The sequence below is a fragment of the Oncorhynchus nerka genome, linkage group LG26 (assembly GCF_034236695.1).
Source record: "Oncorhynchus nerka isolate Pitt River linkage group LG26, Oner_Uvic_2.0, whole genome shotgun sequence".
Classification (NCBI taxonomy): Eukaryota; Metazoa; Chordata; class Actinopteri; order Salmoniformes; family Salmonidae; genus Oncorhynchus; species Oncorhynchus nerka.
In genome coordinates this window covers 49,100,319-49,118,881 of record NC_088421.1, presented here as the reverse complement: position 1 = coordinate 49,118,881, position 18,563 = coordinate 49,100,319, and the positions used below count along the sequence as shown (strand labels likewise).

At 53.6% G+C, this 18,563-nt stretch overlaps 1 protein-coding gene across 1 annotated transcript in view; it reads left to right on the top strand.

The window, feature by feature from the left end:
• Positions 1 to 1,494: 1,494 nt before the first annotated feature.
• The window catches only part of LOC135564905 (serine/threonine-protein kinase SMG1-like), a 28,004-nt gene continuing 10,935 nt past the window's right edge, over positions 1,495 to 18,563 (top strand). Inside the window, exons 1-5 of the mRNA XM_065010991.1 lie at positions 1,495 to 1,746; positions 3,209 to 3,396; positions 7,184 to 7,339; positions 8,254 to 8,390; positions 11,182 to 11,240. Coding sequence (XP_064867063.1) covers positions 1,670 to 1,746; positions 3,209 to 3,396; positions 7,184 to 7,339; positions 8,254 to 8,390; positions 11,182 to 11,240 — 617 coding nt within the window. The 5' untranslated portion in view covers positions 1,495 to 1,669. The remainder of the gene's footprint in view (positions 1,747 to 3,208; positions 3,397 to 7,183; positions 7,340 to 8,253; positions 8,391 to 11,181; positions 11,241 to 18,563) is intronic.

Genomic DNA, 18,563 nt, shown 5'->3' with positions numbered 1-18,563 from the left:
CCTACCCTGTTGTTCATTTGTCAGCTGTTACATCTTACAGTTTCATATTTCAGGAAAAAATAGGTGTACACATGTGTATGTGCAGACATATCAGTGTGGATGACGGATCACCACCTCAAGCTGAACCTCGGCAAGACGGAGCTGCTCTTCCTCCCGGGGAAGGACTGCCCGTTCCATGATCTCGCCATCACGGTTGACAACTCCATCGTGTCCTCCTCCCAGAGCGCTAAGAACCTTGGCGTGATCCTGGACAACACCCTGTCGTTCTCAACTAACATCAAGGCGGTGGCCCGTTCCTGTAGGTTCATGCTCTACAACATCCGCAGAGTACGACCCTGCCTCACACAGGAAGCGGCGCAGGTCCTAATCCAGGCACTTGTCATCTCCCGTCTGGATTACTGCAACTCGCTGTTGGCTGGGCTCCCTGCCTGTGCCATTAAACCCCTACAACTCATCCAGAACGCCGCAGCCCGTCTGGTGTTCAACCTTCCCAAGTTCTCTCACGTCACCCCGCTCCTCCGCTCTCTCCACTGGCTTCCAGTTGAAGCTCGCATCCGCTACAAGACCATGGTGCTTGTCTACGGAGCTGTGAGGGGAACGGCACCTCAGTACCTCCAGGCTCTGATCAGGCCCTACACCCAAACAAGGGCACTGCGTTCATCCACCTCTGGCCTGCTCGCCTCCCTACCACTGAGGAAGTACAGTTCCCGCTCAGCCCAGTCAAAACTGTTCGCTGCTCTGGCCCCCCAATGGTGGAACAAACTCCCTCACGACGCCAGGACAGCGGAGTCAATCACCACCTTCCGGAGACACCTGAAACCCCACCTCTTTAAGGAATACCTAGGATAGGATAAAGTAATCCTTCTCACCCCCCCTTAAAAGACTTAGATGCACTATTGTAAAGTGGCTGTTCCACTGGATGTCATAAGGTGAAAGCACCAATTTGTAAGTCGCTCTGGATAAGAGCGTCTGCTAAATGACTTAAATGTAAATGTAAATGTATGTGTGTGTGAATGGGAATCAATTGTTGGTATATAGTAAGACATAGCTGTTTGTGTGTGTGTGTGTGTGTGTTTATTTGTGCTATATGAACATTTTATGGAGAAAAAACCTAATTGAAGTTTGCACTACTACACACACCATAATACTTTGAATCCTGCTCATCTTTACCTTGCATCCTCTGTTGCTGCATGCATGCTCTCTCTCCTCACCCCTGCTCCTGATGCTGTCGCTTAGCAACGCATATTCCAAGTGATGTGCAAAAACAAACAACTAACTGCAGAGGAGATTGAGAAGAAGAAGAGAACATGAACATCGGTTTATATATTTTGTATGTTTTTTTGTTGAGGGTCAGTGAAGTTATCTAGGTAAATCTCTGCGTTTCTGTTACAGTCACAGCTCTTGCTATGGTCGTTATAAAGTCCGGCAGATGGCGCTGTTATAAAGAGAAGGGGCCAGTGGCTCTTTCATCAAGAATAGAAGAAGGAGTGGGAGACAAAAAATAAAGGAGGAAAAAAAAGAAAGGAGGCCGGACCCGACACAAAACATAACGCACACGGATAGCTGTAGAGGGTCCATTAATGGACATATAAAATAAACAGCGAGCAAATACGCTTGTTCACGGAATTTAATCCCTTTGAGAGCAGGTCATGCTGTTCTCGCAAAGGTAATGAGCCGTAAAGCCCTTGGGTTTCGGCTTAGCAGCGCCCACAAACTGCAGCGAAACTGGAATGATTGGCAGCCCAGGTTGGTATCGCGCCACGGGGGGAGACGGTCTAAAAGAGAACGGGGATCCGCGGGGCCTATCCTCGGCTTCTTTATTTAGCTATCCAGTCGGACACTTTGGTTCCCACACCTTAGGGAAATGGCTTGATAACAGTAGCTAGCCAGCAAACAAGTAAGCTAACGCTCAAGCTTGATAACGTTATCCAAACTAGCTATTAAGGCAAACCAACACTTTGCGCATTTTATTCTGACTCAAAACAACCTGCCGCATTGCTATGCTTTCCTCGTGTTTAGGTATACATGGCTAGCTAGCTAACCTGGTAAGAGAAGCCAATGATTGGAAACTATTTCGGTAACAGTGGAAGTGGTGTTAGCTAGGTATTGCTAGTTGTTATAACTATTATTAGCCAATATTCATTGTCACTGAGATGACATGTTACCTTCACTTGGTAGCCAGCTAGTTAACGTCAGTTAACTCAAAGCGCACATCGTGGCAGCATATGATGTTAGCCAACTAGCTAACTAGCAGCTAACTATGGCTAGTGTTCGTCAGCTAGGTTGTAACTTTCTTCACCTTTTGTCCCCAGAGCTGGTTAGATAGATAGCTACAATACCAGTCGTTGGTTGGTTGTGCTTTGATAACTCGGTATCCGGAACAGTAAACTGATTTGACATCAAATGGCAACGTAAATTGTGGAAACATTGGCTTTCTAGTTGGCTACAGAACGGTTGGCCATCAGTGGGCAACGTTCGTCTTTCCTGCTGTCTTGTGTAACGTTACCTGGTCAACAATGATTAGCTAGATAACCTCGGCTTGACAGTTGATATTGGCTACCTAGTTATTGCTCAAACAGTAACTAGGCAGAAGGGCGCCAACTAACTAGCTACTGGGGGTTTTAACGCTTGCTAACTGATTGCTAACCTGCTAGTTTTACTAGTTTTGCGCGCTACCACCCTTGACCAGTAAACGAAAGCGATGTAGCAATGCTGTCAGCGGTTGGAATTGCACAGGGACATCAATAAAGTGCATTATGCAAGTTAATCAGTTCCTGATCAAAGAGTGGGAGGTGGTGCTAAAACATTCCTTCAGTTGAGACCTCCACCTCCCTCCATTTGACGGTTCTGTTCAGACAATTGCTCATAGTCTTATAGAAACTATTATACAGAGCTGTAAATGAGCTAGAATCATTTCTCAATCCATGTATCCAGTTGTTCAATCCTAGACTTGTAAACCAGATTGGGGTGAGATTGTCAAACTGTAGGGAGTGTATCCATATAAGTTATGATTGGGTGGAAAGGTTGTTGGATCGAATCCCCAAGCTGGCCATCATTGTAAATAAGAATTTGTTCTAAACTGATTTGCCTAGTTGAATCAAAATGTAAAAAATGATGAACCACAGTCATTTAGCATCGATCAAGTACAAGTTGCCCTGACTGTCTTCCCTGGGGGATTTCACTGACTGTGTTTGTGTCTTGCCCCCAGAGGCGATAGCGTGTCAGCAGCTAGCCAGGACGGTGTGAAGTGCATCGCCACCAGAGACCTGGGTCCAGCTGCAGCAGCTGTATACGACCCAACAGCAGTGGGAGTAGCAACCTCGGACCGGCCTGTCTCCCCACCTCTCCTACAGAATGATGCCTTCCCAGACACCGCAGACACACTGGACGAAGGGGGTGGGTGTTACTGTTACTGTCTACTGTCTGCAGCATGTTGGGGTGTGAGTGGGCTGGGGGTGGGTGCTACGGCCTGTCTGCAGCATGTTGGGGTGGGTGTGGGCTGGGGGTGGGTGCTACGGTCTGTCTGCAGCATGTTGGGGTGGGTGTGGGCTGGGGGTGGGTGCTACGGTCTGTCTGCAGCATGTTGGGGTGGGTGTGGGCGGAGGGTGGTGGTGGTTGCTACTGCCTGTCTGCAGCATGTTGGGGTGGGTGTGGGCTGGGGATGGGTGCTACGGTCTGTCTGCAGCATGTTGGGGTGGGTGTGGGCTGGGGTTGGGTGCTACTGCCTGTCTGCAGCATGTTGGGGTGGGTGTGGGCGGAGGGTGGTGGTGGTTGCTACTGCCTGTCTGCAGCATGTTGGGGTGGGTGTGGGCTGGGGATGGGTGCTACGGTCTGTCTGCAGCATGTTGGGGTGGGTGTGGGATGGGGGTGGGGGTTGGCTGGGGTTGGGTGCTACTGCCTCTCTGCAGCATGTTGGGGTGGGTGTGGGCTGGGGTTGGGTGCTACTGCCTGTCTGCAGCATGTGGGTGTGGGCTGGGGATGGGTGCTACTGCCTGTCTGCAACATGTTTGGGTGTGAGTGGGCTGGGGATGGGTGTGGGCTGGGGATGGGTGCTACTGCCTGTTTGCAGCATGTTGGGGTGGGCTGGGGATGGGTGCTACGGTCTGTCTGCAGCATGTTGGGGTGGGTGTGGGCTGGGGGTGGGTGTGGGCTGGGTGTGGGCTGGGGATGGGTGCTACGGTCTGTCTGCAGCATGTTGGGGTGGGTGTGGGCTGGGGGTGGGTGCTACGGCCTGTCTGCAACATGTTGGTGGTACTGTAGTGATTTAAGTGAGCTATGACTGTTACGCCCCTTGCGGGTCTCACTGTAGGCAGACCTGCTACCCATCTAAAGAGTAAAAGGGGATTCGTAACAGGCCTGCCGACCCAGGCAGGGGTGCTGTGTATTATAGTAGCCTGGTTCAGGCCTGTCGACCTAGGCAGGGGTGCTGTGTATTATAGTAGCCTGGTTCAGGCCTGCCGACCCAGGCAGGGGTGCTGTGTGTTATAGTAGCCTGGTTCAGGCCTGCCGACCCAGGCAGGGGTGCTGTGTGTTATAGTAGCCTGGTTCAGGCCTGCCGACCCAGGCAGGGGTGCTGTGTATTATAGTAGCCTGGTTCAGGCCTGCCGACCCAGGCAGGGGTGCTGTGTATTATAGTAGCCTGGTTCAGGCCTGCCGACCCAGGCAGGGGTGCTGTGTATTATTAGTAGCCTGGTTCAGGCCTGCCGACCCAGGCAGGGGTGCTGTGTATTATTAGTAGCCTGGTTCAGGCCTGCCGACCCAGGCAGGGGTGCTGTGTATTATTAGTAGCCTGGTTCAGGCCTGCCGACCCAGGCAGGGGTGCTGTGTATTATAGTAGCCTGGTTCAGGCCTGCCGACCCAGGCAGGGGTGCTGTGTATTATTAGTAGCCTGGTTCAGGCCTGCCGACCCAGGCAGGGGTGCTGTGTATTATTAGTAGCCTGGTTCAGGCCTGCCGACCCAGGCAGGGGTGCTGTGTATTATAGTAGCCTGGTTCAGGCCTGCCGACCCAGGCAGGGGTGCTGTGTATTATAGTAGCCTGGGTCAGGCCTGCCGACCCAGGCAGGGGTGCTGTGTATTATAGTAGCCTGGTTCAGGCCTGCCGACCCAGGCAGGGGTGCTGTGTATTATAGTAGCCTGGTTCAGGCCTGCCGACCCAGGCAGGGGTGCTGTGTATTATAGTAGCCTGATCCTGGATCTGTTTGTGCCGTCGTGCCAAGGGACAACAAGTGACAAAGACCATAGGAGCTAGTTGGCAAGACCGCACAAACAGATCTGAGACCAGGCTTGGGTTGTTATGGGGTCAGGTTAGCAGTACATGAGACCAGGCTTCACTGTGAGGTCTACACTGTTGGTTAAGGGCTTGTAAGTTAAGCATTTCACTGTGAGGTCTACACTGTTGGTTAAGGGCTTGTAAGTCAGCATTACACTGTAAGGTCTACACTGTTGGTTAAGGGCTTGTAAGTCAGCATTTCACTGTGAGGTCTACACTGTTGGTTAAGGGCTTGTAAGTCAGCATTACACTGTGAGGTCTACACTGTTGGTTAAGGGCTTGTAAGTCAGCATTACACTGTGAGGTCTACACTGTTGGTTAAGGGCTTGTAAGTCAGCATTACACTGTGAGGTCTACACTGTTGGTTAAGGGCTTGTAAGTCAGCATTTCACTGTGAGGTCTACACTGTTGGTTAAGGGCTTGTAAGTCAGCATTTCACTGTGAGGTCTACACTTGTTGTATTCACATGTGATTTGATATACAGGTCGCTGCTTTAGACCAGAGCCCTCTTTGTATCAGTGTATTTATTGTTGTGGTCACATTGTCCAGAGGTGAACCTGTAGTCATCATGTCATTGAACTGTGAACAACCCCTGTCTGTTCTGTGTAAATGACTTGGTAAATAAGCTGGTAGTGGTGTCTTTAGGAGTCATCCAGCTTCTCTCCCTCTTTCCTTCCTGGGTCCTCAGACTCACGTCGGCTTAATGTTTCTGTGGAAGTGAAAGAGAAAGAGACTTCTGGTCTCTGTGGTGTCGTATCTGTCCCAGGCATCTGGAAGAGGGAAAGCACCGTGAATCCCCAGGTTCCCCCACAGATATCTGCCCTCGTGGTAGAGAAGTCTGTGTCTCAAATGGTTCCCTATGTAGTGCACTACTTTAGACCAGGACCCAATGGCACCCTATTCCCTATGTAGTGCCCTACTTTAGACCAGGACCCAATGGCACCCTATTCTCTCTATACTGCTACTGCTACTTGGGGTTAGTGTTCCCTCACGGCCATATCTCCATATTACAACGCTTGTCAAAGGAAAACTGGCGGAAGACCGAGCTTGACCACCTGTGCTAATTAGCCATCTGCTGCTCTCCTGACACCTGTGCTAATTAGCCACCTACTGCTCTCCTGACACCTGTGCTAATTAGCCATCTACTGCTCTCCTGACAAGACCAAGCTTGACCACCTGTGCTAATTAGCCATCTACTGCGCTCCTGACACCTGTGCTAATTAGCCACCTACTGCTCTCCTGACACCTGTGCTAATTAGCCATCTACTGCTCTCCTGACAAGACCAAGCTTGACCACCTGTGCTAATTAGCCATCTACTGCTCTCCTGACAAGACCAAGCTTGACCACCTGTGCTAATTAGCCATCTACTGCGCTCCTGACACCTGTGCTAATTAGCCACCTACTGCTCTCCTGACACCTGTGCTAATTAGCCATCTACTGCTCTCCTGACAAGACCAAGCTTGACCACCTGTGCTAATTAGCCATCTACTGCTCTCCTGACAAGACCGAGCTTGACCACCTGTGCTAATTAGCCATCTACTGCTCTCCTGACACCTGTGCTAATTAGCCACCTACTGCTCTCCTGACACCTGTGCTAATTAGCCATCTACTGCTCTCCTGACAAGACCGAGCTTGACCACCTGTGCTAATTAGCCACCTACTGCTCTCCTGACACCTGTGCTAATTAGCCATCTACTGCTCTCCTGACAAGACCGAGCTTGACCACCTGTGCTAATTAGCCATCTGCTGCGCTCCAAACACCTGTGTGTAAGCTAAGGGGGGAAGTGTAGTTTAGTCAGATAGCTGTATGGATCTGTGCTAAACTGCTCCTCTCTCCTCCTCTCCACTTTCCTCCTCTCTCTCTCTCTCCACCCCCTCCTCACCTCCTCTCTCCTCTCTCCACCCCCTCCAGGAGGATATGAAGCTGCAGGAGGGTTCAGTGATGATACTTTTGGTTGGAAGTCGTTGGGGCAAGAGTTGAGGATCAACGATGCGACCGCCGATTTGACCACTTTTCAGCAGCATGGAAACCGTGCTTTAGCTTCTAAGGACATGAGGAAATCCCACGGTGAGTATTTAGTCTACACCAGGGGCTGTCGTCAGACCTCTCCCCCCGGGGGGCTGTCGTCAGACCTCTCCCCTCGGGGGGCTGTGTCTCAAATGGTTCCCTATGTAGTGCACTACTTTAGACTACTTTAAGACTGGGGAGAGGGCTGTCGTCAGACCTCTCCCCTCGGGGGCTGTCGTCAGACCTCTCCCCTCGGGGGCTGTCGTCAGACCTCTCCCCTCGGGGGGCTGTCGTCAGACCTCTCCCCTCGGGGGCTGTCGTCAGGCCTCTCCCCTCGGGGGGCTGTCGTCAGACCTCTCCCCTCGGGGGCTGTCGTCAGGCCTCTCCCCCCGGGGGGCTGTCGTCAGGCCTCTCCCCCCGGGGGGCTGTCGTCAGGCCTCTCCCCCCGGGGGGCTGTCGTCAGGCCTCTCACCCCGGGGGGCTGTCGTCAGGCCTCTCCCCGGGGGCTGTCGTCAGGCCTCTCCCCCCGGGGGGCTGTCGTCAGGCCTCTCCCCCTGTCGTCAGGCCTCTCCCCCCGGGGGGCGTCGTCAGGCCTCTACCCCGGGGCCGTCGTCAGGCCTCTCCCCCCGGGGGGCTGTCGTCAGACCTCTCCCCAGTCTTAATACACCCGATTCACCTAGTCAAGGTCTTGATGATTAGTTGACCAGTTGAATCGGGTGCTGTGAAATAGATCAAATCCCTGGAGCGTCTGGGGGTTCTGAGGATGGGTTTGGAAATCACTACTTGGTTCTCTTAGATATAATGGCAAAATTACTGAATTCTATTTCTGATCACCATTATATCTCTCCATTCCCCTCGTTCAATCTCTTTCTCCATCTCTCTTTACATCCCGCCCACTCTCCCTCTTTTCCTGTTCTTTCCATCCCTCCCTCTTTTCCTGTTCTTTCCATCCCTCTCTCTGTCCCCCCCCTTAGACAGAGGGATGTCTCACTCTGATGAGTCTCGCCTGTCCAACCTCCTGCGCCGTGTGTCCCGCGAGGAGGACAGGGACCGCCGGCTGGCCACTGTCAGACAGCTCCGGGAGTTCATCACTCACTCTGACAACAAAGTGGTGAGGTCATCGATCATATCTACAGTTGAAGTGGGAAGTTTACATACACTTAGGTTTTAGTCCATTAAAACTTGTTTACATACACTTAGGTTTTAGTCCATTAAAACTTGTTTACATACACTTAGGTTGGAGTCCATTAAAACTTGTTTACATACACTTAGGTTGGAGTCCATTAAAACTTGTTTACATACACTTAGGTTTTAGTCCATTAAAACTTGTTTACATACACTTAGGTTGGAGTCCATTAAAACTTGTTTACATACACTTAGGTTGGAGTCCATTAACTTGTTTACATACACTTAGGTTGGAGTCCATTAAAACTTGTTTACATACACTTAGGTTGGAGTCCATTAAAACTTGTTTACATACACTTAGGTTGGAGTCCATTAAAACTTGTTTACATACACTTAGGTTGGAGTCCATTAACTTGTTTTTCAACCACTCCACACATGTCTTCAACTCTAGTTTTGGCAGGTTGGTTAGGACATCTACTTTGTGCATGACACAAGTCATTTTTCCAACAATTGTTTACAGACAGATTATTTCACTTATAATTCACTGTATCACAATTCCAGGGGGTCAGAAGTTTACATACACTAAGTTGACTGTGCCTTTAAACAGCTTGGAAAATTCCAGAAAATAATGTCATGGCATTAGAAGCTTCTGATAGGCTAATTGACATCATTTGAGTCAATGGGAGGTGTACCTGTGGATGTATTTCAAGGCCTACCTTCAAACTCAGTGCCTCTTTGCTTGACATCATGGGAAAATCAAAAGAAATCAGCCAAGACCTCAGAAACAAAATAGATGGCATCGTGAGGGGAAATTATGTGGATATATTGAAGCAACATCTCAAGACATCAGTCAGGAAGTTGAAGCTTGGTCCCAAATGGACAATGACACCAAGCATACTTCCAAAGTTGTGGCAAAACGGCTTAAGGACAACAAAGTCAAGGTATTGGAGTGGCCATCACCAAGCCCTGACCTCAATCGTATAGAACATTTGTGGGCAGAACTGAAAAAGCGTGTGCGAGCAAGGAGGCCTACAAACCTGACTCAGTTACACCAGCTCTGTCAGGAGGAATGGGCCAAAATTCACCCAACTTATTGTGGGAAGCTTTTGGAAGGCTACCCGAAACGTTTGACCCAAGTTAAACAATTTAAAGGCACAGCTACCAAATGCTAATTGAGTGTATGTAAACTTTTGACCCACTGGGAATGTGATGAATGAAATCAAATCTGAAATAAATCATTCTCTCTACTATTATTCTGACATTTCACATTCTTAAAATAAAGTGGTGATCCTAACTGACCTAAGACACGGAGTCTTTACTAGGATTAAATGTCAGGAATTGTGAAATATTGAGTTTGTATTTGGCTAATGTGTATGTGAACTTCCAACTTCAACTATCCATCTATCTGGGTAGTTTATCACTCACTCTGATGACATCAGTGGTGAGGTCATCAATCATATCCATCTACCTGGGTAGTTTATCACTCACTGACATGAGTGGTGAGGTCATCAATCATATCCATCTACCTGGGTAGTTTATCACTCACTGACATCAGTGGTGAGGTCATCAATCATATCCATCTACCTGGGTAGTTTATCACTCACTCTGATGACATCAGTGGTGAGGTCATCAATCATATCCATCTACCTGGGTAGTTTATCACTCACTCTGATGACATCAGTGGTGAGGTAATCAATCATATCCATCTACCTGGGTAGTTTATCACTCACTCTGATGACATCAGTGGTGAGGTCATCAATCATATCCATCTACCTGGGTAGTTTATCACTCACTCTGATGACATCAGTGGTGAGGTCATCAATCATATCCATCTATCTGGGTAGTTTATCACTCACTCCATATAGATCTGTCTGTTATTCAATCAATTGATTGACCCCAGTAAAGAGTAGTGCACTGCTGTAGGCCCCGGGTAGTGCACTGCTGTAGGCCCCGGGTAGTGCACTGCTGTAGGCCCCGGGTAGTGCACTGCTGTAGGCCCCGGGTAGTGCACTGCTGTAGGCCCCCGGGTAGTGCACTACTGTAGGCCCCCGGGTAGTGCACTACTGTAGGCCCCCGGGTAGTGCACTGCTGTAGGCCCCGGGTAGTGCACTGCTGTAGGCCCCGGGTAGTGCACTGCTGTAGGCCCCGGGTAGTGCACTGCTGTAGGCCCCGGGTAGTGCACTGCTGTAGGCCCCGGGTAGTGCACTGCTGTAGGCCCCGGGTAGTGCACTGCTGTAGGCCCGGGTAGTGCACTATTGTAGACCCCGGGTAGTGCACTGCTGTAGGCCCCGGGTAGTGCACTGCTGTAGGCCCCGGGTAGTGCACTGCTGTAGGCCCCGGGTAGTGCACTGCTGTAGGCCCCGGGTAGTGCACTGCTGTAGGCCCGGTAGGCCCGGGTAGTGCACTGCTGTAGGCCCCGCACTGCTGTAGGCCCCTGGATGTCTCTGGGTAGTGCACTGCTGTAGGCCCGGGTAGTGCACTGCTGTAGGCCCCGGGTAGTGCACTGCTGTAGGCCCCCGGGTAGTGCACTGCTGTAGGCCCCCGGGTAGTGCACTGCTGTAGGCCCCCGGGTAGTGCACTGCTGTAGGCCCCCGGGTAGTGCACTGCTGTAGGCCCCCGGGTAGTGCACTGCTGTAGGCCCCCGGGTAGTGCACTACTCTTGGCTGTGTTTAGACTGGGGGTAGTGGTAGAACTGTGTTCTCTCCCTGTTTGACACTGATTGTGTTCCTCTCTCTCGCCCTCCCCCTTCTCTCTCTCTCCCCCCTCTCTCCCACCAGGCCCTGGTGAAACAGTTGGATACGATCCTCAGTACCCTGAATGATATTTTGAATGAAAGGTAAGAGGAAGTTCCCCATCAGAGCCAAAGAGTCTCCATCTGAAATGGTCATGTCTCTGGTCTTCATGTCTCTGGTCTTTATGTCTCTGTCCTTTATGTCTCTGTCCTTTATGTCTCTGTCCTTTATGTCTCTGTCCTTTATGTCTCTGGCCTTCATGTCTCTGGTCTTCATGTCTCTGGTCTTCATGTCTCTGGTCTTCATGTCTCTGGTCTTCATGTCTCTGGTCTTCATGTCTCTGGTCTTCATGTCTCTGGTCTTCATGTCTCTGGTCTTCATGTCTCTGGCCTTCATGTCTCTGGCCTTCATGTCTCTGGCCTTTATCTGGCCTTTATGTCTCTGGCCTTTATGTCTCTGGCCTTTATGTCTCTGGCCTCTATGTCTCTGGTCTTCATGTCTCTGGCCTTCATGTCTCTGGCCTTCATGTCTCTGGCCTTCATGTCTCTGTGGTAGAGGAGTCACTACAGTCCCTGGTTCGATTCCAGACTGTATCACAGCCGTCTAAGGCCCTGCATCTCAGTTCTAGAGGAGTCACTACAGTCCCTGGTTCTCAGTGCTAGAGGAGTCACTACAGACCCTGGTTCTCAGTGCTAGAGGAGTCACTACAGACCCTGGTTCTCAGTGCTAGAGGAGTCACTACAGACCCTGGTTCTCAGTGCTAGAGGAGTCACTACAGACCCTGGTTCTCAGTGCTAGAGGAGTCACTACAGACCCTGGTTCTCAGTGCTAGAGGAGTCACTACAGACCCTGGTTCTCAGTGCTAGAGGAGTCACTACAGACCCTGGTTCTCAGTGCTAGAGGAGTCACTACAGACCCTGGTTCTCAGTGCTAGAGGAGTCACTACAGACCCTGGTTCTCAGTGCTAGAGGAGTCACTACAGACCCTGGTTCTCAGTGCTAGAGGAGTCACTACAGACCCTGGTTCTCACCCTAGAGGAGTCACTACAGACCCTGGTTCTCAGTGCTAGAGGAGTCACTACAGACCCTGGTTCTCAGTGCTAGAGGAGTCACTACAGACCCTGGTTCTCAGTTCTAGAGGAGTCACTACAGTCCCTGCATCTCAGTTCTAGAGGAGTCACTGCAGACACCCTGGTTCGATTCCAGGTTCCGGGATTCAGTCCTAGAGGCACAGTTGGCCCAGCGTGGCCCAGGTCAGGGTTTAACCAGACCCTGGTTCTGGCCCAGGTCAGGGTTTAAGAGGAGTCACTACGACGACGGGCACACCAGCGTGCCCAGGTCAGGGTTTCAGTGGGCTACGGGGCACAGTTGGCCCAGCGTGGCCCAGGTCAGGGTTTCACGTCACAGACGGGGCACAGTTGGCCCAGCGTGGCCCAGGTCAGGGTTTAACCGGGGTGGGCCTAGAGGAGTCAGCTGGCCCAGGTCAGACCCTGCACAGTTGGCCCAGCGTGGCCCAGGTCACCGGGGTGGGCTAGAGGCACAGTCACTACAGACCCAGGCCCAGGTCAGGGTTTAACCGGGTGGGTTCTCAGTGGCCCAGGTCAGGGTTTAACCGGGAGTCACGGGCACAGTTGGCCCCGTGGCCCAGGTCAGGGTTTCCGGGTCGTCATTGGAGGACGGGGCACAGTTGGCCCAGCGTGGCCCAGGTCAGGGTTTAACCGGGGTGGTTCGACGGGCACAGTTGGCCCAGCGTGGCCCAGGTCAGGGTTTAACCGGGGTGGGCCGTCACGACGGGGCACAGTTGGCCCAGCGTGGCCCAGGTCAGGGTTTAACCGGGGTGGGCCTGGGCCGACGGGGCACAGTTGGCCCAGCGTGGCCCAGGTCAGGGTTTAACCGGGGTGGGCCGTCAGTACGACGGGCACAGTTGGCCCAGCGTGGCCCAGGTCAGGGTTTAACCAGTTCGGGGCACAGTTGGCCCAGCGTGGCCCAGGTCAGGGTTTAACCGGGGTGGGCCATACGACGGGCACAGTTGGCCCAGCGTGGCCCAGGTCAGGGTTTAACCGGGGTTACGACGGGCACAGTTGGCCCAGCGTGGCCCAGGTCAGGGTTTAACCGGGGTGGGCCGTACGATTGGGCACAGTTGGCCCAGCGGCCCAGGTCAGGGTTTAACCGGGGTGGACGGGGCACAGTTGGCCCAGCGTGGCCCAGGTCAGGGTTTAACGGGGTGGGCCGTCATTGGGCACAGTTGGCCCAGCGTGGCCCAGGTCAGGGTTTAACCGGGGGTGGGTGGCGGGGCCAGGTCAGGGTTTAACCGGGGCACAGTTGGGCCGTGGCCCAGCGTTGGGTTTAACCCGTACGACGGGGCACAGTTGGCCCAGCGTGGCCCAGGTCAGGGTTTAACCGGGGTGGGCCGTGACGGGGCACAGTTGGCCCAGCGTGGCCCAGGTCAGGGTTTAACCGGGGTGGGCACAGTTGGACGGGGCACAGTTGGCCCAGCGTGGCCCAGGTCAGGGTTTAACCGGGGTGGGGTGGGCACAGTCATTGGGCCCAGGTCAGGGTTTAACGACGGGCACAGTTGGCCCAGCGTGGCCCAGGTCAGGGTTTAACCGGGGTGGGCCGTCATTGGGCCAGCGTGGCCCAGGTCACGACGGGGCACAGTTGGCCCAGCGTGGCCCAGGTCAGGGTTTAACCGGGGTGGGCCCGACGACGGGGCACAGTTGGCCCAGCGTGGCCCAGGTCAGGGTTTAACCGGGGTGGGCCATCGACGGGGCACAGGGGCACAGTTGGCCCAGCGTGGCCCAGGTCAGGGTTTAACCGGGGTGGGCCATACGACGGGGCACAGTTGGCCCAGGTCAGGGTTTAACCGGGGTGGGCGTCATACGACGGGGCACAGTTGGCCCAGCGTGGCCCAGGTCAGGGTTTAACCGGGGTTACGACGGGGCACAGTTGGCCCAGCGTGGCCCAGGTCAGGGTTTAACCGGGGTAACCGGGCACAGTTGGCCCAGCGTGGCCCAGGTCAGGGTTTAACCGGGGTGGGCCGTCATTGGGGCCAGGTCGACGGGGCACAGTTGGCCCAGCGTGGCCCAGGTCAGGGTTTAACCGGGGTGGGTCAGTTGGCCCAGCGTGGCCCAGGTTTAGTTGGGGTGGCCCAGGTGGGCCATACGACGGGGCACAGTTGGCCCAGCGTGGCCCAGGTCAGGGTTTAACCGGGGGTGGGCCATACGACGGGGCACAGTTGGCCCAGCGTGGCCCAGGTCAGGGTTTAACCGGGGTGGGCCATACGGGGCACAGTTGGCCCAGCGTGGCCCAGGTCAGGGTTTAACCGGGGTTACGACGGGGCACAGTTGGCCCAGCGTGGCCCAGGTCAGGGTTTAACCGGGGTGGGCCGTCGACGGGGCACAGTTGGCCCAGCGTGGCCCAGGTCAGGGTTTAACCGGGGTGGGGGCCATCGACGGGGCACAGTTGGCCCAGCGTGGCCCAGGTCAGGGTTTAACCGGGGTGGGCCATATGACGGGGCACAGTTGGCCCAGCGTGGCCCAGGTCAGGGTTTAACCGGGTAAAAACATGGCCCAGGTCAGGGTTTAAGTGGGTACGACGGGGCACAGTTGGCCCAGGTCCAGCGTGGCCCAGGTCAGGTCAGGGTTTAAACGGGCACAGTTGGCCCAGCGTGGCCCAGGTCAGGGTTTAACCGGGGTGGGCCATACGACGGGGCACAGTTGGCCCAGCGTGGCCCAGGTCAGGGTTTAACCGGGGTGGGCCGTTGGGCACAGTTAAACCCAGGTCAGGGTTTAAAGTTGGCCCAGCGTGGCCCAGGTCAGGGTTTAACCGGGGTCCGTGGGCGACGGGGCACAGTTGGCCCAGCGTGGCCCAGGTCAGGGTTTAACCGGGGTGGGCGTCATACGACGGGGCACAGTTGGCCCAGCGTGGCCCAGGTCAGGGTTTAACCGGGGCTCATTGGGCCATAAGACGGGGCACAGTTGGCCCAGCGTGGCCCAGGTCAGGGTTTAACCGGGGTGGGCCGTCATTGGGCCATACGACGGGGCACAGTTGGCCCAGCGTGGCCCAGGTCAGGGTTTAACCGGGGTGGGCCATACGACGGGGCACAGTTGGCCCAGCGTGGCCCAGGTCAGGGTTTAACCGGGGTGGGCCATACGACGGGGCACAGTTGGCCCAGCGTGGCCCAGGTCAGGGTTTAACCGGGGTGGGCCGTACGGCGGGGCACAGTTGGCCCAGCGTGGCCCAGGTCAGGGTTTAACCGGGGGGTGGGCCAGCACAGTTGGCCCAGCGTGGCCCAGGTCAGGGGTGGGCACAGTTGGCCCAGCGTGGCCCAGGTCAGGGTTTAACCGGGGTGGGCCATACGACTGGGCACAGTTGGCCCAGCGTGGCCCAGGTCAGGGTTTAACCGGGGTGGGCCATACGACGGGGCACAGTTGGCCCAGCGTGGCCCAGGTCAGGGTTTAACAGGGTAGCCAGCCCATATCAGGGTAATAGGTCTAGCCAAGCCTGGAGGTCTATTTGCTTGTTAACAAGCTAGAACAGTTGAACTGTTATGAATGGCCCAGGTCAGGGTTTAACCTCCTGTCTGTCTCCAACTGTTCAACAGTCTGGTCACTTCCTGTCTGTCTCCAACTGTTCAACAGTCTGGTCACTTCCTGTCTGTCTCCAACTGTTCAACGGTCTGGTCACTTCCTGTCTGTCTCCAACTGTTCAACAGTCTGGTCACTTCCTGTCTGTCTCCAACTGTTAAACAGTCTGGTCACTTCCTTTTGATGTTGAAGTCAAGTGGCCTACCTGGATAAGATGTTTATCTCTCAGAATGAGAACGATTTGCCAATGCCTTCTATAAACTGTGTTTTATGTTCATTGCACATTTATAAAACACAGGCTAGACGGCTAGTACAACAGACTAGACGGCTAGTACAACAGACTAGACGGCTAGTACAACAGACTAGACGGCTAGTACAACAGACTAGACGGCTAGTACAACAGACTAGACGGCTAGTACAACAGACTAGACGGCTAGTACAACAGACTAGACGGCTAGTACAACAGACTAGACGGCTAGTACAACAGACTAGACGGCTAGTACAACAGACTAGACGGCTAGTACAACAGACTAGACGGCTAGTACAACAGACTAGACGGCTAGTACAACAGACTAGACGGCTAGTACAACAGACTAGACGGCTAGTACAACAGACTAGACGGCTAGTACAACAGACTAGACGGCTAGTACAACAGACTAGACGGCTAGTACAACAGACTAGACGGCTAGTACAACAGACTAGACGGCTAGTACAACAGACTAGACGGCTAGTACAACAGACTAGACGGCTAGTACAACAGACTAGACGGCTAGTACAACAGACTAGACGGCTAGTACAACAGACTAGACGGCTAGTACAACAGACTAGACGGCTAGTACAACAGACTAGACGGCTAGTACAACAGACTAGACTGCTTGTATAACAGACTAGACGGCTTGTATAACAGACTAGACGGCTTGTATAACAGACTAGACGGCTTGTATAACAGACTAGACGGCTTGTATAACAGACTAGACGGCTTGTATAACAGACTAGACGGCTTGTATAACAGACTAGACGGCTAGTATAACAGACCAGGCGGCTAGTATGACAGCTAGTATAACAGACCAGGCGGCTAGTATAACAGACCGGACGGCTAGTATAACAGACCGGACGGCTAGTATAACAGACCGGACGGCTAGTATAACAGACCAGGCGGCTAGTATAACAGACCAGGCGGCTAGTATAACAGACCAGACGGCTAGTATAACAGACCAGGCGGCTAGTATGACAGCTAGTATAACAGACCAGGCGGCTAGTATAACAGACCGGACGGCTAGTATAACAGACCGGACGGCTAGTATAACAGACCGGACGGCTAGTATAACAGACCTTGCGGCTAGTATAACAGACCAGGCGGCTAGTATAACAGACCAGACGGCTAGTATAACAGACTAGACAGCTAGTATAACAGTCTGGTTAAGATGCTGCTAGTTGTATTATATAACTTGTGCTTGGTGTCTCAGAGTGGGAAGGTGCACAGGAAGAGGAGGGGCTTGGTGTCACAGCACAGAAGGAGGGGCTTGGTGTCACAGCACAGGAGGAGGGGCTTGGTGTCACAGCACAGAAGGAGGAGGGGCTTGGTGTCACAGCACAGAAGGAGGGGGGCTTGGTGTCACAGCACAGGAGGAGGGGCTTGGTGTCACAGCACAGGAGGAGGAGGGGCTTGTTGTCACAGCACAGGAGGAGGAGGGGCTTGGTGTCACAGCACAGAAGGAGGAGGGGGCTTGGTGTCACAGCACAGAAGGAGGAGGAGGGGGCTTGGTGTCACAGCACAGGAGGGGCTTGGTGTCACAGCACAGGAGGGGCTTGGTGTCACAGCACAGGAGGGGCTTGGTGTCACAGCACAGAAGGAGGGGCTTGGTGTCACAGCACAGGAGGAGGGGGGGCTTGGTGTCACAGCCAGAAGGAGGAGGGACTTGGTGTCACAGCACAGGAGCAGGAGGGGCTTGTTGTCACAGCCAGAAGGAGGAGGGACTTGGTGTCACAGCACAGATGGAGGAGGGACTTGGTGTCACAGCACAGAAGGAGGAGGGACTTGGTGTCACAGCACAGAAGGAGGAGGGACTTGGTGTCACAGCACAGAAGGAGGAGGGACTTGGTGTCACAGCACAGAAGGAGTGAAGGAGACGAGACCAAAAAGACAGACGCTCATAAAACAATCAACTTGATTCTTGTGATACGGGCATTTGGAACATTGTGCTAATACCTTCAAATGACTTGAATATATCGCCCAGCCTTCATTTCTAGAGGCCATGTTTAGATGGGTGTTAAATGGAAACCAGCCTTCATTTCTAGAGGCCATGTTTAGATGGGTGTTAAATGGAAACCAGCCATCCAGACAATGGAGACCTTTTTAGACGTTTTCTGATCTTTGTCAGGTTGTGTGTTGGCTTGTACTGACTCTCCTCTGTCCCCTGTCTCTCCTCTCTCTCGCTCCCCTGCCTCTCCTCTCTCTCTCCTGCCTCTCTCCTCTCTCTCCCCTCTCTCTCTCTCCCCTGCCTCTCCTCTCTCTCTCTCCCCTCTCTCTCTCTCCCCTGCCTCTCCTCTCTCTCTCTCCCCTGCCTCTCTCTCTCTCTCTCCCCTGCCTCTCCTTTCTCTCTCTCTCCTGCCTCTCCTTTCTCTCTCTCCCCTGCCTCTCATTTCTCTCTCTCTCCTGCCTCTCCTCTCTCTCTCTCCCCTGCCTCTCCTCTCTCTCTCTCCCCTGCCTCTCCTTTCTCTCTCTCCCCTGCCTCTCCTTTCTCTCTCTCCCCTGCCTCTCCTTTCTCTCTCTCTCCTGCCTCTCCTCTCTCCCCTGCCTCTCCTCTCTCTCTCTCTCCCCTGCCTCTCCTCTCTCCCCTGC